This window comes from Taudactylus pleione, unplaced genomic scaffold (assembly GCF_031769625.1).
Source record: "Taudactylus pleione unplaced genomic scaffold, aTauple2 ptg001027l, whole genome shotgun sequence".
Taxonomy (NCBI): domain Eukaryota; kingdom Metazoa; phylum Chordata; class Amphibia; order Anura; family Myobatrachidae; genus Taudactylus; species Taudactylus pleione.
Genome location: NW_028285428.1, coordinates 588,108 through 614,407, shown reverse-complemented (window position 1 = coordinate 614,407; position 26,300 = coordinate 588,108). Strand labels below are relative to the sequence as shown.

The window sequence follows — 26,300 nt, the reverse complement described above, 5'->3', positions numbered from 1 at the left end:
AATACTTTTTTATCGCCGCTATTCGCACATGTGTGTATATATTGAAAGATATATATGCACCTTATTTATTTATAAGGACGCACAACTCTAACTTGCCTCCTAGCGACCGGGATGAACTTACACCACTGAGCTGCTTAGCTGCTAAGGGGATCTTCACTTGTCCACTCTTTAGACGGCTTAATACAGTGGGTAAAGTAAGTATTGAACACATCAACATTTTTCTCAGTAGATATGTTTGTAATGGGGCTATTGTAATGAAATTTTCACCAAATGTCAGCAACAACCCATGCAATCCACACATGCAAAGAAATCAAACCATAGATTAAGTTACGTGTAATAATGTGAAATGACACAGGGAAAAAGTATTGAACACATGAAGAAAGGGAGGTGCAAAAGGCATGGAAAGCCAAGACACCAGCTGAAATATATCAGTAATTAGAAAGCAATCCTGCCCCTTGTTAGTGCAAATTAATATAAGCTGGTTCAGTCCCAACTGATGGCCTATAAAAAGGTGTCTCATTACCAAGGTGTCACACAAGAAACATCTCTTGATGGGTAAAAGCAAAGAGCTCTCAAGACCTTCACAACCTTATTGTTGCAAAACATACTAATGGCATTGGTTACAGAAGGATTTCTAAACTACTGAATGTTCCAGTGAGCACTGTTGGGGCCATAATCCGGAAGTGGAAAGAACATAATTTCACCATAAACCGGCCACAACCAGATGCTCCTCGCAAGATTTCTGACAAAGGAGTGAAAAGAATTATCAGAAGAGTTGTCCAAGAGCCAAGGACCACTTGTGGAGAGCTTCAGAAAGATCTGAAATTAGCAGGTACAATTGTTTCAAAGAAATCAATAAGTAATGCACTCAACCGCCATGGCCTGTATGCATGCTCACCACGCAAGACTCTATTGCTGAAGAAAAAACATGTTGAAGCTCATTTAAAGTTTGCTGCACAACATTTGGACAAGCCTGTGAAACACTGGGAGAATATAGTCTGGTCAGATGTGACCAAAATTGAACTTTTTGTATGCTATAATACACACCATGTTTGGAGGAGAAATGTCACTGAACATCACCCCAAAACCACCATACCAACAGTGAAGCTTGGAGATGGGAACATCATGGTGTGCAGCTGTTTTTCAGCATACAGTACTGGCATACTTCGTATGTTTGAAGGAAGAATGAATGGAAAAATTTACCGAGACATTCTCCATAAAAATCTGCTGCCATCTACCAGGATGCTGAAGATGAAACGAGGGTGGACATTTCAGCAAGACAATGATCCCAAACACACAGCCAAGGACACTCTCAATTGGTTTCAGAGAAAGAAAATAAAGCTGCTAGAATGGCCCAGCCAATCACCTGACTTGAATCCAAGTGAAAATCTATGGAAAGAACTAAAGATCAGAGTTCATAGCATAATGGCGGTGCCGGCCCCCCAGAGAAGAGGAATGGATGCCGCGCGCCTCAGTGCAGTGAGAGGACAGGGGCAGCCCAGCTACTGAAGGAGTGCCGGGCTCGCCCCCAGCCTGACGTTAAATGGGAGACATGCCGTACAGGCACGCCCCCAATTAGCGTCACTTGTAGGCGTGACTTAGGGTACCTAGGTCACGCCCTCTTTTTCGGCAGCGTGCGTGGAAGCTGCGCACAGGGTGAGGGGCATCAGAGTCCCTCTGCGCACAGGGCGCAGCAACACTTGGAGCTGGCTCTGATAGTCATAGCCATCAAGCCAGTGAATTTCTACTAAAACTTTCAAGTATCTTTACTTTCCACTATACCATCCCTATCATTTTTTTTTAATTCTCTTTTATCATTAATAAATTAAACCTTTGTTTTTGCTACTTTCCCTATCAATAAACTTGTATCTTTATCAATAGTGAAATAAATAATTTGCTTCCACCATAGTAAAGATGATTGCTTGCCCGGGAGAGGAACGACCAAAACAGGATGTAATTATTCCACAGTACAAACCAATGGAATAGAGCAAACTTAAACTACATTTCTTATTTCTCGTTCTATACTTATTTCAGTATCAGAATATGCAATGAGATGAAAGATGACATTAAAGATGGTTGTATTATTTAAAGAACAGACCATGTTTTTCACCTGCAGGTGGAGGGCGCTGAGAAAATAACCGATGTTCAACGGAACTCAGTTATGTGACTTAATTCTACAAATGAACTGTGTAAAACCAGTCAGGAGCTCCTGTGAAATCTCAGCTTGCAGAAGTTCATTGCAAAACATCTATGAAGGACTTGATATGTAAATCTAGTCTAGAAATACACAACATGGCACCTGACCTAGATACCTTTGATAATTTGCATTAGATGATAACTTGTCAATAACTACTGTTAAAAATCAGAATGTTTTGTATTTGATATATATATATATATATATATATATATAATTATAAATATTACATTTACTAGTAGCAAACATTAGATTTTGATACGTGTACAGCAAGGTATTTTAACTAAATCAAAAGACTCACTATGGGCATTGGGGCAGATGTATGAAGCTCTGGAAAGTGATAAAGTGCAGTGATAAACGACCAACCAATCAGCTCACAACTGTCATGTTACAGGCTGTGTTTGAAAAATGACAGGTGGGAGCGGATTGGTTGGTCATTTATCACTCTGCACTTTATCACTTTCCACAGCTTCATACATCTGCCCCATTGTTCTTAAACTAAAAATTATAGTCAGTCTTCTGAAAACGTCTAATTTAAGCATTGGTTACTGCAGCAGATACCCTTGGAGCAGCAGTCCCTGTCTCTTTTCGGAGCTTGTGTCTTGATCCATCCTACAGTAAATAGCTCTGAAAAAGCATTCCAAATCACATGATATATAACAATAAGCAATGATAATTTTGGGGGATTGGCCACATGTTATTAAAGTGTAGCCAGTGGCTATTCACAGTGGAGGTGACTTCACCTTATCCTAAAGTAGTCACTAGTTCCGACTGAGTTAATAGGTTGACCAGGGCCGGCTCCAGGGGTTGGAGCACCCTGTGCCAGCTCTGTTAACTGCGCACTATAGTCGCGCGCGTGCCCGAAAATGGGGGCATGACCTGATTACCATAGTCCACGCCCCCTAAGTGATGTTATTTGGAGGCGTGCGCACATGGCACGCCTCCAAATAACGTCAGGATGGGGGTAAGCCCAACACTCCGTCACTAGCTTGGCTTCCTCCAGCCCTCTCCCGGCACTGAATGGATGCCACGTGCATGCTACTCAGGGGTCTGGCACCACCGCACAGCTGCGGTGGTTGGGGTCCCCAACCTCCCGATTTGACCACCCGCGGCTCACTTCAGCCCACGGGTGGAAGAGCTAAAATCGCGATGTTGGGGAGGGGTGCGCCCTCTATGGGGTGGCGCCCCTGTTCGACCGCAGTGGTCGAACACCCAAGAACCGGTTGACTGTTTGGCCAGCAAACAAAATGGTCACATACACTACATACAGATGATGGATGCAGAGAGGGGGGCGGGTACTAATTACCCAGGCTTTTTGGAGGGGCCTGGCGGAGGCCCGGGTCCGACACCGCCCTCCTCCATCTTGCCTGGCAGCAACCCAGCACACGCTCCTGTGTGCTGGGCTGCAGTGGGACCCTGGAGACTGCTGCCTCTGTGCAGCAGCAGCAGCAGTCATCTCTGCCACTGATCACGCCTCCCTCTGCCACTAATTGCCCCCCCCCCCCAACTAATAGGTTCTCCCTTTTTTTTCCTTAGGGGGTGTAGACACACCTCCCGCAATTAGGCCACAAACCTCAATAGTAATGGTTCCTGGGCAGGCTCTCTACAGCCCTGGTTTTGGCTATACTCCTATTAATGTACCCCTCCCCACCCTCTTTGTATCTTGTGCAGAGACCTAGAAGCATGCTTCCCAACTGTCCACACTCAGAGGGTTTAATGACTAAGCATCAGATTTTAAAATCTGGTGCTTCCAATCATGATTAGGCTCACAACTTAATAGAGCAATGTGTTTTACTAGCAAAAGATTTGCCATTTTAAATTTCAGGCACAAACACAATCGGGAGCACCAGGTTTGGAAACAGACTCTTAGTAAATAAACCCCTAATGGTGCATACACACGATCAGATTTTTCCTTCAGATATGAACGATAACGATTTAAAAATCTTTCAGTCGTTCATATCTGAAGGAAAATCGTTCATATCTGAAATGCCTGAACGATGGACGATCAACGATGCGCGTTCCCGTTTGTCAGATAACGATATCTGACATCTGATGGGTTTGCAGTCAGACTTGGACGATTCCATTCATTTTAATGCAGTCAAAAATCGTTCAATCGTTCAAATCGTTCAAATCGTTCAAAACTTTGGTAAAATCGTTCAAATCGTTCAATCGTTCAGTCGTTCATCTGACAAATCTGACAAGTCTGACAAATCTGACCGTGTGTACGCTCCATTAGAGTGGACCGACGGACGTGCAGGTCTGATGATGCACTATGTAACCTAAGCTGTTACGTAGGGGCAGGCACCAAGTTTGGGTGTTTTTATTTTCCCTGTGTTGCTGACATGGAGAGTATTGCTGGGCCATGATGTCACATCCCAGTGCCACACTTTTAGTCTGAGTGGTAGCAGAATGCTGTTCCTTTGCACGTTCCACATAACATAATAAGCTAGTTGCGGGCACAGCTTGAGAAGGGGTGCGCACATGGCCGGGAACCCATGGCACCTTCCTCAGGCCTTGAGGACATAAGGATATGAAGCACAAGAGCTCAGAACATATCTAGCACACTTCATTTCAATACCTATCTCTTAACATTTGATAAAAGGTAAAATTCAGTATAGCTTGACATTTATTGAAACAAATCTTGATATGAAGCTCTAGTAATAAGAAAAAAAACCCTGCTTTATTTCCTGAGTTTCTGAATAATGAGGCATTAATGGGTGTCAGTCAATGCACCTACTTCAGAAGCAGATGTGCAGTGTAGTGACAAATTAGATTAAATTTAACCTATATGAATTTCAGCCAAAAGGAAAACTCGGAGGCGTAGAAAATGAAAGAAGCGGTTTTACATTTGGGAGTGTTTGCCTGTAAACATGAAGAATATTTTACTAGGTTATTAAATTAAAGATGGTTTATGACCAAAGAGAATCTATACTGACAGTACAAGAGTGAATTAAAGCTAGAATATTCCTTTTCTGTGATTGGTGGATGATTACAATCATTTCTGATTATATGCCAGCTAGCAAGCAGTACTTATAGAGCTGCAATCACATTCCATGTTACACTACAGTTTGGACTGTGCAAGGATGTTTATGTCACATAGAAGACATAATTCACACAAATGTTTTATTTTATTATAAATAAAGCACAAGGCTCTATTTATTAAGCAGAGAAAAAGCTATACCTGCAAACAGTAGCACCCGCAAGCAAACAGTTTCACAGGCTTTCTCCAGTGAAAACTTCCCCATGTAAAGCACAAAAACTGTTCATTGGGAGATTCGTGGGCAAGCAGACGCACACAAGACAGATCACCATTTGCAATGCCAAGTGTGGGCTGGAGTTGTGTAAGGCACACCACCGCTGGATTCTGGTTCAGTAGAAAAGCATTCTCTGGAGTCACGCTCGACAATGCTTGACCATCTGACCGTCTGATAGATGATCTGGTTTTGGTGGATGCTTCCTGGCCAAATGTGTACTGTCAACTGTAACGTTTGATGTAGGAGGAATAATGTTCTAGGGCAGTCGTTCCTAAACTTTCTTAAATCATGGCGCCATAGAACACTAGCATTTTGTTACATGGCAACCAGGATACAGTCAGGAAGCCGACGGTCGAAATGCAGACAGCCGGCTTCCCGACTGTGCCATCCCGACAGGGGACTAATGATAGGCATTGAAATCCGATGCCTATCATTATCCTTATGCCGGGAGCCTGACGCCCGGCATACTGAACGAAGATATGCCAATGCGGCGGGCGCGGCAGCCACGCAGGGGGGGAGGGTTAGGTTAGGGGCTCCCAGGGGGGGACTTAAGGTTAGGCACCCCCCCTGGGAGGGTTAGGGTTAAGCTAGGGGACTGGGGGTTAGGGTTAGGCACCCCCCCAGGAGGGTTAGGTTTAGGCTGCGGGGAGGGGGGGAGTTAGGTATGGGCACTTACGGGGGGTTAGGTTTAGGCACTAGGGGGGGAGGTTAGGGTTAGGCACCCCTAAAGGTGGGTTAGGGGAGGAAAGGTTAGGGATAGTTAATATTTACCTTGTTGAGATCTTCACTGCTGCCGGTCTTCCAGTGTTGGGATTTGAACCGATCCCTGGCACCCATGGGCCAATAGTTTCTTGTTGAGAAATACAGCAAAAATTATTAAATGATGTAAGCTGTGTTTACTTGTCATCCTTACCCTCAGTAATATGGTGGTGGCCATGGTTGTGCTGATTTTCAGCCACCACCACTCATTTTGCTTATTACATGGACCATTAATAATTTCATTTGCTCCTAGACTACCAAACTGTGGAACCCCTGCAAGTGCCACCACACATAATTTGGGAACCACCGGTCTAGGGGCATTTTGTTTTTTATTGGTTTAGCATGGACTCAAGTGAAAGGAAATGTTATTCCTAGAGTATGGCAATGCCATTCTAGAAAATTCTGTACTTCCAGCTTTGTAGCAACAGTTTGGGGATGGCCTTATCCTGTTTCAGAAGACAATACTCCTGTGCACAAGGCAAGGTCCATCTAACAATGGTTTGCTGAATTTTGTGTGGAAGAACTTGACTCTCTTGCATAGATCTCTGACCTCAACCCCATTGAACACATTTGGGATGCATTGGATCGGTGACTGTGAGGCAGGCCTTATCGCCAAACAACAGTGCCCCGGACTTCATTAATGATCTGGTGTCAAAATGAATGAGGATCTCGGCAGCCCTGTTACAAAATCCATTTGAATGCCTTCCTAGAAGAGTGGAAGCAGCTATAGCAGCAAAGTGAGGGCCAACTCCATATTACAGTAATGCCCATGGTTTTGGATTGAGATGTTCAACAAGCCCATGTTATGTTCAGGGGACCCATACATGTTATGTTCAGGGGACCCATACTTTTGGCCTAATAGTGAAGCTGCACAAGATTCTTGTCATCAATGATGGCTTTAATATTGATGGCTGACAATGAGAGGTAAATTTACTAAAGTGAGAGTTTTTAGAAGTGGAGATGTTGCCCATAGCAACCAATCAGATTCTAGCTATTTTATTTTAGAAGGTGCTAGTTAAATGTTAAGTGCAATCTGATTGGTTGCTATGGGCAACATCTCCACTTCTAAAAACTCTCACTTTAGTAAATATACCCATGAGTCTGCCTTCTAGTAGTCACACATTCTTCCCACCACCAACTTCACTGTTATTCCACTACCTTACAATTAAAGATGTGCTCAGACCTCCTGTATTTTATTCATTATCGAGTTTTGTCAAAACCACCCTCAAGTGGTTCAGATTCGGATTTGGATTCCTTAAAAATCGATAAGAAATCAATTTAAACAACCCAAATCATGTAATTTGGGCCTGGTTGCATGCAATCCATAGGTTGCGCCTTCAGAAAATCGCTCTGGGTTCTACTGGCTGAAGTAATACAGGTAGCACAGAGCGTGCCTCCAACAGTCTGCACCGTTCTCAATCCTCGGCGCCCCAATGACAGCTGGCGACCAGAGGCCAATGCTTCCATTGTCTCCAGGAGTTGACACTAATGTCCATTATGCCCACAACCAAACCAAAGGGAAATCGTCCGTTTTTTATGTCAGATGAACTTATATAGGGAGTTGACGACAGCAAAAAAGATGTGATTTTCCTCTAGCCGGAGAAGGTTGCAAATAGCAGTGCGTGAAGTATGACAATGCTGAATGTTGACACAGTTGCTTTGTCCGGCCTTATGCTCATAAATATTGTCTGGCTATTTTCTCCTTTCATTCCGTGTGGAAGCTCCATGTGCTGACATAATGGAAATTTACACTTCCTTTGTAGATGGATTTAGTACAGATGATTGTGCTTTCTCTGTTTCCAAGGAAATGGCCAGATTTTCAACATACATTTTACTGTCATGCTTCTGTGCTTAATGGGACACCAAGTGGGTAATGAATGATTACTTTCCTGCTCCCAGGGGTAGAAAAGAAAATTTATTTTTTTGGATCTGCTAAAGGAATATACAATATCTGAATCCTTTCAGAGGATTTATGACTGCTATCAGACAAAACAAAACAATAAGACTTGGGTTCCATTTCTATCCTATTGGCACAAAAGAAAAGGAAATAATGACTACAAGATTAAAAATAAAATAGAAACATATAAAACTTATTGTGGTGACCTGCAAACAAACTATTAGGTGTATTTTACTTGACAGCACATTATGTTCAAAAGGCCATAAGACCTAATTTGCACTGACACAGTAGCCAAAGAAAGAAGGGTGCTATGTGACAGTCCCAGGCAGGCGTACAATACCATGTAGAATTCTGAAGCTTTGTACAATTCTTGGAAAGCCAATCTGACAAGGAGAATTGCTCCAATTTTCTTGCACCTTCCCGCAAACAGATTCATGTAAGTGAGATTGTTCATTTCTAACCCTTTTTGTTTATTAGAAAATGCTTTGCCTAAGACTATCTTTGTATGTCATTCATATTAATTGTTTTTGTATATACTTTAAGCATTGTAGTATCGTTCATTTATTAAGATTGGTCTCTGTGCTTCTTATCGGATCCATTTTGTCTGTGGATTCGGCCAATCCATGCTACATATATATATATGTGTTACAAGTTATTATTTGGGTAATAATAACTGAGACTTACTTGTCATTGTACGGTGAACTTAAGCCTATTTGGAGTGTGTTCCTCCTGAAAAATGCTTAAGTGGTGGCAGTTATATGAGAACATCGTTTATCGATTCTGAACGATTTTTATCCATCAAAATTGATTAAAATCGACCTTTAGTAAATATAGGAGTTAAGAGTGGGAATTTTTTTTCACAATGGACCTCTATATTTTGTTTCTACCAGGTGAGAGCCTTGGATGGGGTGGAGATCTTGATGTCATCGCGCCACTGTCATCAAATACTTTGTTGGGCCGGGTACACATTAAATGATATATTGGATGATATATGGTTACGACGCAGATCGGAACAACATAACATCCATATCATCTAATTTGTATGCACAATCACAGTTACACGTAGGTCGTCAGCGACGTCGTCCCGTCAGCTGTGCTCCACGTATTTTGAGCAGCCATACACCGGATAGTGCAGTGTGTACGGCCGACCGTTAAATCTTTCCATCGGGCCTTAGGTCGGCTGGGATACAAATCGTTCTGATGTGTACCCATCCCTATATCTGTATTGTTTAGATATGTAATCATATTGTCATGCAGAGCTGGTTATATATTGTTGCCTGTAATATGACACAATGCTGCTGTCTGGGTACAATTGTATTTAATAAATAAAATAATCTGACAGTGAAAAACTCCTTTAAGCAATCAATCAGTCTGCATAGTGATTGTTTTTTTTCAATATTATATACCCTGTGTACATCACTTGTAAGGAAAACAGAAGATTACTAGAGCACCAAGAATTATATCAGGGGTTATGGGATGTAAGCGAGCAGCCGTATGGGACAACTGACTGTATCCTTAATATAGCAGAAAAAGAGAAAATATACTGCGCTCAGCTTGCATCTGACACCAACTGAAAAATATACATAGTGTAGGTGGAATAATGAATCTCGAATTGTACCCCCCTAATACGGTAACATGCAACAAATATGCAATATAGTAAAATATAATAATATCAATAATGCAATGAAAATAATCAATTTATTCTAAATAGGCTGAACCATAAAAAGCAGAAAAACTGCACACGCACACAGATAAATCGCCTACCAAAGTATCACAACTGATATCTCAAAATTGCATGGGATATGAATAGGTGAGCAAAGTCTTGTGCATATATAGGAACAAACAAAAATTGTATAAATGGGGATTAATTGAAGTTTTTGCACTAATAGTGCACAGTCTGAAATGAGTCTAGACGCTGTGCAATGGTCTTTGTGATTATTAAAGCGGCGTCCCGCTATATGAGATGGAGACAGTCTGTAGTTGGCATAAGTTGAGATGCCCGGGATGGTCTTCCCGGGGATAGGAGTACGGTGGATGGCCGGGGAGATGTGGTCTCCTCGTGCAGCATAATCCGCTCGCAGTGTGAGTGTCAGAGGCTGCCTGAATGACCAGGCCGCCTCCGACTTCTGCCACTGGGGATAATCTGTGTGTAAACGGGAGACAGCTCGGCAACACCACTCGCTAGAGTAGCGTGCCGTGTGTCTCTCCTTTACCCGGGACTTACCTGTCTCAACCTGGAAGGCACCGCTCCTTCCCCTGCCGGCTTTCTTCTTCTGAACGGCTATGTTGCTTGTAGTCCTACACACGCTGCAGTCACATGACCGGTGTCTGTCACGTGATTGTGACGATGAATCAGTCCGGATCCTCTTGGTAGGCAAAAAGTGCGTGCTGGTGTGTCAGCCACGATATACACAGCAGGTGATTGGTGTGTGGATTGAACTCCAACGCGTTTCTGCCTGGATGGCCTTTATCAAGGAGTAATTGGTGTCATTCTTGCTTGGGTTTAATAGTGGGGAAGCCTCTTTCTATTGGTCACATCCACAAATGGGAGGGTCTTAAGGTCCTTGTGTATAAATAGGTTGCCATGGAATCCTTATAGGATCCCCTTCAATGGAGTCTCATGTTAATGCATCTAAGTAGTTTAACATATATAATGCATCGAGTGGAATAAATATAATTCATTCCATTTGATCTGTAGTGATAGGTAGTCAATGCACAAACATACAGCACCCTATTTGATATGTACAATGCCCTATTACATTATAAAAGCTGGACAGAGATCCCACAAAATATAAAAAAATTATTTGTCTCATGTTGACATATGCCGGTATCTACATAGATGTAACCCACATCATAGTACCGGTATAACTACAATGTGATATAGTTTGCAATTGATAACAATGCATGTAAAAATTTGTATGTAAAAAATTTACATAATTACATTCTTACTTCCATATACAGGTGCACATAAGGATATATCCATATCTTAAATGCAGGTTGTAGAAAGTGTAGTGGATAATGATGACATAATCGTACCATGTATATTGTCTATTGATGGTGGGCAATAGAGGTCAAAAACTGGCGCCCCCAATATTGACCACTCACTGTAGTCAGATCTAACCTTAGTTTCTTTTTTTTATTTTTATTTTTATTTGTTTTATTTACTCTAGTTTCTTTTTTTACATATGATAGATTTGATCTCGTTGTCAAGATTATGTCCTCGAGGGGCAAATGTTTTAAGTTCGTATATCCATTCAAGTTTTCTGGTGTTGATCTTGTATTCGAAATCTCCCCCTCTCCAATTGTGTGTCACCTTTTCTATACCCAGAAATTTTAGTGATTTCGGGTCACTATCATGGTATTTGAGAAAATGATTGGATAAATTGTGCTCTTCCACCCCTCTTTTGATGTTCCTGATATGCTCACTAATACGAGTTTTCAGGGGCCTAATGGTCCTCCCTACGTACTGTTTGTTGCAACTGCATTCTAGCAGATAAATCACCCCTTTAGTACTGCATGTTAACATACTCTTAATTGGATATTCTTTACTAGTTGTGCATGACAAAAAAGTCATGCTGGGCTTTGTAGATCTATACCCGTAGTTGGTACAGCCCAGGCAAGTACCACAGTGGTAAAAGCCTATGTTGTTTGTGTTGTCCAAAGTAGTTTGTTTGAGTGATTTGGGTGGAATATGGTTATGCACTACTTTCTTCCTCAGGTCTGGTGCTTTGTTATAAATGATTCTTGGTTTAGATGGTAAATATTTGGCCAGTATGTCATCATTTAGTAATATCTGCCAATGCTTGTTCAGGATACGTCTGACTTCTTTAGCTTGTTTAGAATATTGTGTGATGAAGAGAACTTCATCTTTGTATTCAGTCTTTCTAGTATCAGTATTCTTGTATTCCAGTAAATTTTTTCTGTTAAAGTTTTCTACCTCATAAAATGCCTTGTAGACGGAGTCTTTATCGTAATCCTTCTCTAGAAATTGTTCTGCTAAGTGTTGACCTTGTGTTCTATAATCGCTTAGTTTTGAGCAGTTCCTCCTCAATCTCATGAACTGCCCTTTAGGAATGGTGTTAAGCCAATTGGGATGGTGCCAACTAGTGGCTAAAATGAAACTATTGACATCTACTTCTTTTTTGAAAGTGTTAGTACATATCTTTCCTTTATCAATGAATATGTTAAGATCTAAGAATTCCACTTTTTCTCTACTGTAATTGGCTGTGAAAACTAAATGATTATCGTTGTCATTAAGAGTGGTCAGGAATTGTTTCAATGTCGCTTCATCTCCCCGCCAGATGAAGAAGACATCGTCTATATAGCGCTTCCATAGCACGAGGTCCGCCCCAAGCCCCTCCACACCCCAAATATGGTGGTCCTCCCACCAACTCATAAAGAGGTTGGCGTAGCTTGGGGCAAACCTCGTACCCATGGCGGTGCCAGTGGTTTGTAGGAAGAATTGGTCATTGTACCAGACATAATTATGCTTAAGTATAAAATGGATGCTGTCAGTTATGAAATCCCGTTGGATGTCTGTAAGGGAATCATTCTTATCTAAGTGATATCTGATGCTCGTAATGCCTTGAGTATGGTCTTTTTGAACATCTTAAACGATATCAGGTGGGAGGAGGATTTTTGGTTAGTGACTACCGATATCACTTCTCTATACACAGTGATAGACCATACTCAAGGCATTACGAGCATCAGATATCACTTAGATAAGAATGATTCCCTTACAGACATCCAACGGGATTTCATAACTGACAGCATCCATTTTATACTTAAGCATAATTATGTCTGGTACAATGACCAATTCTTCCTACAAACCAATGGCACCGCCATGGGTACGAGGTTTGCCCCAAGCTACGCCAACCTCTTTATGAGTTGGTGGGAGGACCACCATATTTGGGGTGTGGCGGGGCTTGGGGCATCCTCGTGCTATGGAAGCGCTATATAGACGATGTCTTCTTCATCTGGCGGGGAGATGAAGCGACATTGAAACAATTCCTGACCACTTTTAATGACCACGATAATCATTTAGTTTTCACAGCCAATTACAGTAGAGAAAAAGTGGAATTCTTAGATCTTAACATATTCATTGATAAAGGAAAGATATGTACTAACACTTTCAAAAAAGAAGTAGATGTCAATAGTTTCATTTTAGCCACTAGTTGGCACCATCCCAATTGGCTTAACACCATTCCTAAAGGGCAGTTCATGAGATTGAGGAGGAACTGCTCAAAACTAAGCGATTATAGAACACAAGGTCAACACTTAGCAGAACAATTTCTAGAGAAGGATTACGATAAAGACTCCGTCTACAAGGCATTTTATGAGGTAGAAAACTTTAACAGAAAAAATTTACTGGAATACAAGAATACTGATACTAGAAAGACTGAATACAAAGATGAAGTTCTCTTCATCACACAATATTCTAAACAAGCTAAAGAAGTCAGACGTATCCTGAACAAGCATTGGCAGATATTACTAAATGATGACATACTGGCCAAATATTTACCACCTAAACCAAGAATCATTTATAACAAAGCACCAGACCTGAGGAAGAAAGTAGTGCATAACCATATTCCACCCAAATCACTCAAACAAACTACTTTGGACAACACAAACAACATAGGCTTTTACCACTGTGGTACTTGCCTGGGCTGTACCAACTACGGGTATAGATCTACAAAGCCCAGCATGACTTTTTTGTCATGCACAACTAGTAAAGAATATCCAATTAAGAGTATGTTAACATGCAGTACTAAAGGGGTGATTTATCTGCTAGAATGCAGTTGCAACAAACAGTACGTAGGGAGGACAATTAGACCCCTGAAAACTCGTATTAGTGAGCATATCAGGAACATCAAAAGAGGGGTGGAAGAGCACAATTTATCCAATCATTTTCTCAAATACCATGATAGTGACCCGAAATCACTAAAATTTCTGGGTATAGAAAAGGTGACACACAATTGGAGAGGGGGAGATTTCGAATACAAGATCAACACCAGAGAACTTGAATGGATATACGAACTTAAAACATTTGCCCCTCGAGGACATAATCTTGACAACGAGATCAAATCTATCATATGTAAAAAAAAGAAACTAGAGTAAATAAAACAAATAAAAATAAAAATAAAAAAAGAAACTAAGGTTAGATCTGACTACAGTGAGTGGTCAATATTGGGGGCGCCAGTTTTTGACCTCTATTGCCCACCATCAATAGACAATATACATGGTACGATTATGTCATCATTATCCACTACACTTTCTACAACCTGCATTTAAGATATGGATATATCCTTATGTGCACCTGTATATGGAAGCACAAGCAGAATGTAATTATGTTAATTTTTTACATACAAATTTTTACATGCATTGTTATCAATTGCAAACTATATCACATTGTAGTTATACCGGTACTATGATGTGGGTTACATCTATGTAGATACCGGCATATGTCAACATGAGACAAATAATTTTTATATATTTTGTGGGATCTCTGTCCAGCTTTTATAATGTAATAGGGCATTGTACATATCAAATAGGGTGCTGTATGTTTGTGCATTGACTACCTATCACTCCAGATCAAATGGAATGAATTATATTTATTCCACTCGATGCATTATATATGTTAAACTACTTAGATGCATTAACATGAGACTCCATTGAAGGGGATCCTATAAGGATTCCATGGCAACCTATTTATACACAAGGACCTTAAGACCCTCCCATTTGTGGATGTGACCAATAGAAAGAGGCTTCCCCACTATTAAACCCAAGCAAGAATGACACCAATTACTCCTTGATAAAGGCCATCCAGGCAGAAACGCGTTGGAGTTCAATCCACACACCAATCACCTGCTGTGTATATCGTGGCTGACACACCAGCACGCACTTTTTGCCTACCAAGAGGATCCGGACTGATTCATCGTCACAATCACGTGACAGACACCGGTCATGTGACTGCAGCGTGTGTAGGACTACAAGCAACATAGCCGTTCAGAAGAAGAAAGCCGGCAGGGGAAGGAGCGGTGCCTTCCAGGTTGAGACAGGTAAGTCCCGGGTAAAGGAGAGACACACGGCACGCTACTCTAGCGAGTGGTGTTGCCGAGCTGTCTCCCGTTTACACACAGATTATCCCCGGTGGCAGAAGTCGGAGGCGGCCTGGTCATTCAGGCAGCCTCTGACACTCACACTGCGAGCGGATTACGCTGCACGAGGAGACCACATCTCCCCGGCCATCCACCGTACTCCTATCCCCGGGAAGACCATCCCGGGCATCTCAACTTATGCCAACTACAGACTGTCTCCATCTCATATAGCGGGACGCCGCTTTAATAATCACAAAGACCATTGCACAGCGTCTAGACTCATTTCAGACTGTGCACTATTAGTGCAAAAACTTCAATTAATCCCCATTTATACAATTTTTGTTTGTTCCTATATATGCACAAGACTTTGCTCACCTATTCATATCCCATGCAATTTTGAGATATCAGTTGTGATACTTTGGTAGGCGATTTATCTGTGTGCGTGTGCAGTTTTTCTGCTTTTTATGGTTCAGCCTATTTAGAATAAATTGATTATTTTCATTGCATTATTGATATTATTATATTTTACTATATTGCATATTTGTTGCATGTTACCGTATTAGGGGGGTACAATTCGAGATTCATTATTCCACCTACACTATGTATATTTTTCAGTTGGTGTCAGATGCAAGCTGAGCGCAGTATATTTTCTCTTTTTCTCCTGTGTACATCACAACTGCTGGTGCCATACTGTAGGCTATCACCCTAATGGAGATGATATTTCTCATAGACATCCCCCAATCACTCACCCATGAACAACAATGACAGCTACCGGGATGCAGTTCAATTACTGGCACCCGGAATGACGGCTGACAGAATCCCAATGCTGGAATCCCGACCTGGTACTAAAGATAGGTGCCTAAATCCTGATGCCTATCTTTAGCCAGACGCCGAAATCCTGTCGGCCGGGATCCCGAACCAATGTAAATGGGGAATCATAGCATGTAGAAGCGGGGGGGAAGGGTAGTTCGTAAATTTCTACTCCAACCCCTAATTATCACTTATTTTTAGTAAGCAGATCGCATTTTCCATAATTGTAATGGGAACTGTGATCTGTCTGCAAGTTACTAAAAATAAATTGTGAAAAAATACAGGGGAAAGCTCTGTGATAATAACACCACCTGGAGGTGGTGTTATCCAGGGTCTCCCCCGGTTACCGGACTCCTGCTCCGCTCTAACGGGCAGAGCAGAGACCGGAGCCGGCCCAGTAATTAGCTGTGTGGTCTAAACAGACCACGCGCTGATTCACTGTAAAAAAAACGAAAAAAAAAAAACTTACCTGAGTACAGGGATCGGTGATCGGAGCTCCGGGTGATGTCCTCCCTCCGGTCAGCTGGTCACCCATGCTGCACTGGGGCCCGGTTGACACCTGACAGGGTCCCAGTGCAGTATGGGATGTCAGCTGACTGGAATCACGGAGGACATCACCGGAGCACAGAACACTGCACGTACGTGTAAATAAGAGAGTGAGGGTCGTTGCGAGGGGGGGGGGCGCGATCGCGGGGCATAGCGGTGGTCGGTCGGCGCATGTGTCGGCACTTGTCATGGTATTTTTTGAGAAAATATCGTGATAAGTGTGCGGAGGGGATTCGCAGGGACAGAGCTTTATCGCAAGAAAATCCCTGGGATATTGGCTGAATTCGCAATGCGATAATATCACACTATATGGATTGTAGTAAATAGAGCCCTAAGACCTTGAGTAAAACTGGAGGTTTGGGAAATCCAAAAAGTATCACACTTGTAGGGGCATACAGTATACTGTATCTTAATTCAATTAGCTGCAGGAACCCTGGAGGCAGGATTTTTCCTAAAAAAAAATCTGTGTTATAATGCAGACTCTGCTTTTTAAAGCACGGGGAAACCCATAGATTCCTGCACTTCGTGCACCTGCACCCATGGTTTACTGTTTGGAAAAAATGCCTATTAATTGAGTAGCTCTGGGGTATGAAATGCTGAGTTAATCCCCACGCCTAATAGAATTCCCTCAATAGTATGAACTATCTGGCTCCCAACAATATATCAGATTGTAAACCTACTCAAAGCTGGGTACACACTAGGTCAACGTCAGCCTATCTGACGATTGATAAGTGTATACACAGTTACCAATTGTCTGCCCGATATGCCGGGCTTGACAGCTCAACTTTGTGGGTACTACTTCTCTTACTGTCCAGGCCAGTTTTTGGTCACATTGAGAAGCTTTCCAGCTGTAATATAAAGGATCGCTTCAGATAACTGTGTGGGAATGAGTATACTCAACAGAAAACAATAAACTGGAATGGAAAGATAACAATTCATTACTATCGGTCTTTTAAAAAATAGGTGACTCCTCGTGTGGGTTTTTAATAAACAGATTTCTAAGTTTAATGTCATTATCATTTTGAATTATTTATAGCCCTTTGCAAAAGGTCAGCATATTTTGATATTCATTAGATTTGTATACAAATGCACTCACAGAACCCGAGAAGTATCGCACATCTACTTCCAGATAAGACAAAGGATGTGAAAAACAAGAGCAGCCAATGTAATGACCTGATTTGTGGTTAGCTGTTGAGCTGGATATAGCCTTGATGCTGTCCTTGGAAGAAACTGTTTTTTGCTTATTTTTCGTTGACTCTAGTGCTTTCAGCTTCTTGGCATGTTTACTGCCTTTGTAGTGTGCTTCTGCCTGGCTCTGCAATGGAGAAGAAAGCCGGATTATTTTCTTACCATGCAACACAACAAAATAGGTGATGAACTTTATGAAGAACAATACAATCACATGCTTCAACACTAGTAACTCCTTCAAAAGTATTTCTGTTGCATGGTTTAATACACCTTATGTTTTCTAGGAATGTATATTGCAGTATGCTAAAAGTGACAAAAAAACTGGGATAACTGTCAAAGGGAGATATACTGTATATGCCCCAGGTTTTTAACTTCTGTCTGGTAGACAGAAGCTGATTAGCAGCCTTGAGTGCCAGACCATCTGTGAGAGGCTGATAAAAGATGGGTGAATTTCTCTAGTCTGTCTCTCACTACCTGAGGAGCAGGCTAACAGACCTGTTGAGAGACACTCCTATGGATTTACTACAGTCCTATATTTATATGCAGTGTTGTGTGAGTTGAACATTAGGTCCTCCCAGCCTTAGAGAGGGAGACTTCTATTTATGTAGAGCCAGACAGGCTAGGATTTATTTTTATGATTTTGTTTATTTTGCTACATAAATAAAATTAGCTGCAGATACTTGTACCAAGGCCCTGGACTGGTGTGATAATAATTGCATACCTCCCAACAGTGTTGATTGAAGACCTGGGACACCCACATACCTAAGGGTGTCCCCCGCAGTGAAGGGGCCTGGCCTCGCGGCACCCACTGTTTTCGTCACTCTGGGGGCGAGCCCAGCATCTCCAGAGCTCTACCCACACAGTGAACAGATGCCATGCACAGCTGTGAGAGTGCTTTCCCTAACTTCCCCCCACCGTGGGACCAGTGGCGTAAGTTCATCCTAGACGCCCGGAGGCAAGTTAGATAGATGAAGGTGGCAGCTGATGGTCTGACATGGAGCTCTCCACTAGTGTATGGTGGCTTCTCAGGTGCCGAGAAGGGCTGCCATGTATTGGGCGGCCATGACAGTACACTCTGGGTACATATTTACAGTGGGGTGAATATGTTGTGGAGAATGGAGGAGGTGACCCTTCAGAGCAGGAGCCCGGCGGCAGGCGCCTCCATTGTCTCCCATAGTTCTGCCCCTGCTTGGGACACTGCGGCCCGCGGGTCGGACAGTTTCTGAAAAGCGGGACCATCCCATCTAAAGCAAAACAGTTGGAAGGTATATGATTGGCTACTCCATGCAGAGTGCAGGTGTTTACCTCAGGGAACGGCACTCCTTAACCTGATCTTGCAACATAACATAACACCCCATGTGCATTGGTAATATAGGACTTCATTCTGAGTCAGTTTTCTGCAAACCCCGCATTCGCTGAAAACGACAAACTGCGTCCTGTGCATGTCCCATGGTCCGAGTGGCAAGGCCTTTCGTCAAAACAGTGTTTCTGGACAGCAGCTGTACGGTTACCGCGTGGATGCATGGAACATGAAGCCTGACTTACATACTTGTTTGAGGGGTAAATACAGAGATGGGACGTCTGTTTGTTACGGATCTTTTGCACACAGGGTAGGATGGGAAATAGTGGGTAATGTACTAAGCCTTGGAGAGAGATAAAGTGGAGAGAGATAATGCACCAACCAATCAGCTCCTGTCAATTTTCAAACACAGCCTGTAAAGTCACAGTTACAGTAGGAGCAGATTGGTTGGTAATAGTCCCAAAACTAATGATGACAGCTGCGGCTAGGAGTGGGCGGAGCTATGAAGCCACACGGGTCCTCGCATACATGGACGGATACTTGCATTAGCATAAATTGGGCATCTGCAGACGTACACATATGCCAGCACTTAGTGTCTCAGATCCAGGCCCATAATGTTCATATAAAAAACCCAACTTGGTATTTTTTTTACTCCACAGGTATTAAGAACAAAATTTTTCATTACTTTCTACCAAACTTTATTCCAGTCTTTATTACCCACCACAATCAAGAATTAAATATTCTATTGGTTTTTAATTAACTTTTAAATTTTTCTTGCTAATCCATAATAGAGTTTGACAATGAAACTGTCAAATATTTGCATAAATCGTACTCTCGAGAGTATAGAGGCGCCCTCCTGTGACAAATGTCATCTATATGTCCAGTGTGTACAGCCCACCAGTAATTGGTAACACTGTGTGAGCAGCCTGTGATTATGATTATTTAGAATAGCAAACACTGCTGGCCACACAAGCTGTGACTATTAAATTGCCCAGATAGAATCCCCTCCGTGTAGCTCTGTAATGAGAGCAGTGACCAGTATCTGAACCAAAACACCTCAATCACATCTAGGCGTGCTATAAAACCTTGTCAGCGGGCAGACAGATCGCTGTCTGTGTGCGCGCTCAGCTAGTGACTGCGGGTGACCGTGGGGTTCGCCATGCCAGTAAATGGATCCTATTGCTTTGCTTTTCAGCTGAGAGATGGGAACGGCCTGCAAGTGTTTTTCAATTAAGCAAACTGCGGTGCATAATTATATTTCAGTACATCTAAACACATGTTTTGAAAGGAAAATAGTTTACCATGTATTGTATTCACTCTCAATCTCATCCTGAATGTATTTGCATTCTTGACTGACATTTGCCTCCCCCCGTCCAGTTCTGACTATTTAGGTTATTGCCACATGCTAGGGATGATTTACTAACATTGACATGAAATGCAAATTTTGTTCTGAGCCACAGCAACCAATCAGCACATAACTTTCACAGCGCAAGATGCTGTCGTTCAATGCAGCTTTTGCACCTAAACGCAGCGCCCTTGTGGACGTTGTAGCAATCAGTCTAGTTGCAATTGTACGGCCTGATTCTGTATCAGACACAAATATGAGGGGCACTGCACAGGGGGACTGCTGCTGGGGGCACTGCACAGGGGACTACTACTGGGGGCAATGCATAGGGGGTCTAAAGGGCATTAATGTGCGGTATAATGTGTAAAGGGCATTAATGTGCGGTATAATGTGTAAAAGGCATTAATGTGCGGCATCATTTTGTAAGGGGTATTGCTGCATGGCATAATGTGTAAAGGCTGGGTGTTGCTGTGTGACATAATGTGTAAAGGGCATTAATGTGCGAAATAATTTGTAAAGACCGGGCATTTATCCTTTGATAAATATGCCTATTACCTAAAGTGGCTAACCATAATATCACTTTAAAACGGGACACGTGAATTAATTACAAAGGTTCTGTGACTGGCTGACTTCATGCCTAGATTTCACCTGGTTTTAATGAGCCACAGAACCTGTGTAATCCATGAGTGTCCCAGTTTAAAGGGATGATATGGTAAGCCAACTTATTCACTATGGGTTTTGTGAACAGACAAGTCATATTACCTGAAAGATCATGGAGGCATTAAAACATGCATTTAAGGGGCTTGTGGGGATACCTGATGCTGTTGGGGGTATCAGATCTGCATTTTAGGGGCATGTGGGGATGTGTGGTGGCATGTGGGGAGGTCTGAGGCATATGGGGAGCTCTAAAGCATAAATTATGATGGGACCCAGAAATGGTCAGGTAGGACCCCATTTTTTTAAAGTGGTGGGTCCCTGGGCCGCATGTTCCGCAATTGGGGAAAGGTTGGGGGGGGGGGCACTCTGTCACATGCTGTTCTGCATAGCAGAGCAGCAGTCAATGTATGAAACGTGTGTCATCCACACTGTCCCGGGACTGGCTGGGGCTGCCCAACAGCTCCTGGAGCACTGAGCAAGCCCCCAGCATGACGAGAAATGGGGGAGTGACATGTGGCCACGCTTCCAAACATCAAGCACCAGGGGGGGTGGCATCGTGGTGTTGAGGCCATGCCCCCTGGTGCATGATGTTTTGGAGGCGTGGCCACATGTCATGCCCCCGAAGGTGCTCGCATGGAGTCCCGAATCAGTTTATAAAAAGTTGGAAAAAGAAACATCGTGTCTGCACCAGTATAAACACTCAGGATTCCCAGAAGCTGATATTAATTGGCCATTTATTACAGATAAAACTGAACTGCAATTCAAAAATAAAATAAATTCAATATCATATATAAAACACACATTTATGCATATATATACTACAACAATTGCCTCAATACATTGCATCATATGAATTTTATCAATGGTATGTGAATAGATCTTAAAAGTGCACTGAAAGCTCCCAAACAGCACTTGGATAATGTACAGTATATCTCTATTAAATGATGAAAGATGTTATATTCACCAATCAAGACACCGATGACAAAACTGTGTGAAATGTCTCTGCAAGAATAAGTACATGTGATCTCTAGTAAGTGGCACAGCCGCACAACTTGGAGCCACCTGACAGGTTAGCAGATCTCCTTGTTTTAGCCATGCTATAGAAACAGTTCCCGGCTAGTCCTGATAGTGACGAGTATTAAGAAGTGAGTATAGCAGCAATGTGCACAATATGCGTTTGGTCCGGCTCTCACCTCCCGCTAAGTGCGGTCCACTCTGTCTGTTTCTCACCTCCCACCAAGCATGGTGAGCTCAGTCTGGTTCTCATCTCCCAGGATAAAGGAGAAATGTGCAAAACTATAGAAGCGCTCTTTATTTAACATGTTTACAACAAAATATATATCTCACCAATGTGCATATCACACAAAGATATAAACAATAATCACCATAAATAAGGTTTAAGTTGTAGATCAAATGAGTCCCAGATAATCCAGAATGAGAAGCTCCAACTTCTACAATGAGTTTTTCCAACTGGATGATTCTGTGGAAATATAGTGCCCAACCTCCCATATGCACTAACCATCGGTATGAGCATAGGGGAACACAGACGAAGAATAGAAGAATAGTGCAGATTTCCTTTAAAAGACAGTATTTAATAAATGATTGCACTCACAATTTATAAGCAGAAAAAAGCATGTAACATATTCCAGTGGCAATTACAGCAGCAGGCATCAGTCACCATGTTAACCACAGTCCCAGATGTTCACAGGGATCACAGGGCTGTCACTCCAGATGCTCAGGTCCACTTAGGAGAACACACACTCTGACACTGCATAAGCCGCCATTAGTCCACTAAATGAGCCCCGCTTAACGCGTTTCAGACACTAATGGAGGTTCTCACCTCCCACCAAGCACGGTGTACTCAGTCCGGTACTCACTCGCCACTGGGCATCGCAATATGGGCAGGTGTGTAATGACGTGCTCTGTGTCTCCCAGACCAACTCCCCACTGGCCGCTCTGCAGGCAGCACAAACAAAGGTGTCTGAGTGTATATTTCTCTGGATGAAGGGAAGCAAATCTCCAGAGTAATCCAAGGCTGTGAGAGTCAAATCCAATTATAGAGGCAATGCTTAGAATGGAATATGCTTAAAAACACCCTTGATGCATTTCTCCCCTCTCACAGGGATTTTTTTCAAAAGGCAATGATGATGATTAAAAAAAGTTGGGTTGTATGAGATAGGAAGTCGGTTTCAGACTGATCTTTTGCGTCCAGGATGGCATAAAGTGCCGATACTAATGATGTCGGCTGCAGCTGGAAAAACAGTCGGCACTTTGCGTCCGGAATCCTGCCCATAATGTTTTGCTCATTCCGTGACTGTTTCATTTGTTGCTACAATGTTATCTTACAAACAACAATACACTGAGCAAAAATAAATAATGCGTGGTCTTTCTTAGGTTCCATTAATGCGCCAGCATTGGACAAAACTGCCGACATAATGTTGTAAACCCACATTACCCTGGTTTTAAATGGTCCATTTCATTATATGTGATCAGGTAAATCTTGGAATGCATTAATGAATGAAATACTCCCTTGGAGCAGTGCTGTGGGAGATTTAATCACCAGACTAATATTATAATTGGCATAACTGCATTTCCTGGATCACATTTGCCCTGTGATACTGTATAAAGATATACATCACAAAATGAACGTTCGCTGAGCAAGGTAACGCTGTAAAATTAAAAAGGAAATCACAAAAATAGCTCACCCGGGAGATGTGCAAAGATAGTGGGATCTCTTTATTGTGCTCATGCAATTATTTAGTGCATTATAAGGAGAAGGTATTCATTATATCCTATTACCAGCTGGTAAGAGTATTTCGAGAATAAAGAAAAATATTTTTTCCCCCTACACCTCTGCTCTCAGTGTTTTGTTCATATGGTGTATAATGGAATCAGCAAGCACTTCCTCGTGCAACCAATCAGCTAGGTATGCAGTCGGGAAGCCGGCAGACCTAATCCTGACAGCCGGCTTCCCGACTGTCATATCCCAACAAGGGTCTAAAGACAGGAGTCGATATGCCGACGCCTGTCATTAGACATACGCCGGGAGCCCGACGCCCGGCATCCCGATCGAAGGGGAACCGAGCGTGGATAGCCACAAGGGGGGGTGTGTGGGTGTTAGAACTTGGGGCTAGGCACCCCCCCGGGAGGTTAGGTTTAGGCTATGGGAAGGGGGGGTTAGCGTTAGGCACCCCAGGGGTGGGACTTAGGGTTAGGCACACCCCCGGGGGACTTAGGATAAGGCGGCGGGAAAGGGGGGGTTAGGTTTAGGCACTTAGAGGGGGGATTAGGGTTAGGCAGTGGGGGGGAAGGTTAGGGTTAGGCAACCCTAAGGGAGGGTTAGGGGGTAGAAATAGGTTAGTATATACTTACCTTTGACGATCGGGATTTCCTCCTCTGCCGGGATGCCGCTGACGGGATTCCAACCGACGGGCATGGGTCCGGCGGTAAATCATACCGATTCCATCAGCTATGAGGTGACTGGCGGAACATATCAAGGTAGCTGAAGATTATTTCTCATAGGAGGAAACTAAATATAACAGGTAAATTGTGTATCTATTTCAACAACCCATATATAGGGTAATTATACATACTTGCCTTCTCTCCCGGAATGGCCGGTAGATTTCCGACCGCACGCAGCCTCCTACGAACGAAAGTGGGCGGTCCGGGCATCGACGCAGCGAACCGTGCCATTGTGGCCCTGCCCCTACTTCACAATACAGGTAATTGCGGCATTGCGTAGCGGGGGCGGGGCCAGGAAGTTGCAGGTCTGACATTATATAGTTAAATGAACATGCTATTAGGGCAAATGGATTGCACATGGCAAAAATAAACCTGTAAAGCAATGCAGCAAATAAAGTGTGCTGCCAAAATCTACATTAACTTGCTATCACAGAGAAATTAATATTTATATATTTCATACATTATATAAAATGATATACCTGCCATAATTATTGTAGCAAGAATGTGAATATTTAAACTGCACACTAAGACAAAAATTATATATGGCTATAGTCTGAGAATTTAATGTGAACAGCACAAAACAAAAATACTGTGTACCATATAGCCATTAGCCGATAAATCTTCATATGGCCTCACATCTATATAATAAAGCAGAACACTGATAGAAAGTGTGTCACTGCAGCGGTGCACGCGCGCAGGACATGATGCGCACACCTGCCTCTATTACTGTACTGTAGTCCAAAATCGGCTGGACAAGTCCAAACATAGCCACCTCCACGGGCAGGGCCATAGTAAGGCATACCGGGCCATAGTTATTTTTGGGGGGCATGGCATAACGGCAGTAGGCGTGGCCACACTTCCTTAAAGAAAAGTTTGAAAAAATATTGGCACTGACAGGTAAGAAAGAGGTTAAACACGGGCCCTTCCATCAAGCCTGGGCTTGGGTAATTAGTACCTGTCCCCCCCAGTGCCCCTGTCTACAGAGACACGGATGGCAGGGGAAAAGAGACAGAGACACGGATGGCAGGGAAAAAGAGAGACAGAGAAAGGGGGGAAATGAGAGACACTAGGAAATGGGAGGAGAAAAAAAAGGCTCTGGTGAGGGGAAAAATAAATGTTAAGAAAAGATAAAAATAAAAAACAGGCAGCATCGGGGCCAAAAGCTAATATTCCCATATAGCCAATATAGCTCACTATGGGGTCTATTTACTAAGCAGTGTTAGGAGACAGAGTGAAAAGTGATAAGGTGCCAGCCAATCAGCTCCTAACTGCCATCTCACAGGCTGTGTTTGAAAAATGACAGGTGGGAGCTGATTGGCTGGCACCTTATCACTTTTCACTCTGTCTCCTAACAGTGCTTATTAACTAGACCCCTAAAACTTTGAATGTAACCACATAGATATTATGGGGCTCATTCTGAGTCGGATGCACTGGCGTCTGTGTCTGCATTTGCTGGTTGAGCATCTGTGACTTTATGCAAAAGCTGTTACAAGCCCTTCCCTGGTGCACAGCCATGCGCGTGAATTTGCAAGGCCTGGGAGGCTGACATTCCCACTTGTCTTTAGAAAGTGACATTTTGCTTGGTGCATCTTTAGACACTAGCATCAATCGCACCATTGAAACTCGCTAAAGAGGCGTAGCCTCACCACAATAGGGGTATGTTACATCCCACAGGGGCGTGCCATTAGTCATGGGGGCCTGGTCTCATGGCACGCCCCTGTCTTTCAGTATCCAGGTCGAGCAAAGCACCGTGAGGAGGAGCTGCTCGGCCAGGGTTTAACACCGACCGGT

General features: G+C 42.9%; 1 protein-coding gene across 6 annotated transcripts in view; it reads right to left on the bottom strand.

Moving 5' to 3' along the window:
- The window catches only part of ZNF385B (zinc finger protein 385B), a 566,921-nt gene that overhangs the window by 64,408 nt on the left and 476,213 nt on the right, over window positions 1-26,300 (bottom strand). For all 6 annotated transcript variants that reach the window (XM_088461223.1, XM_088461222.1, XM_088461224.1 and 3 more), the window contains one exon: window positions 17,731-17,872. In XM_088461223.1, the coding sequence (XP_088317349.1) occupies window positions 17,731-17,872 (142 nt within the window). The remainder of the gene's footprint in view (window positions 1-17,730; window positions 17,873-26,300) is intronic.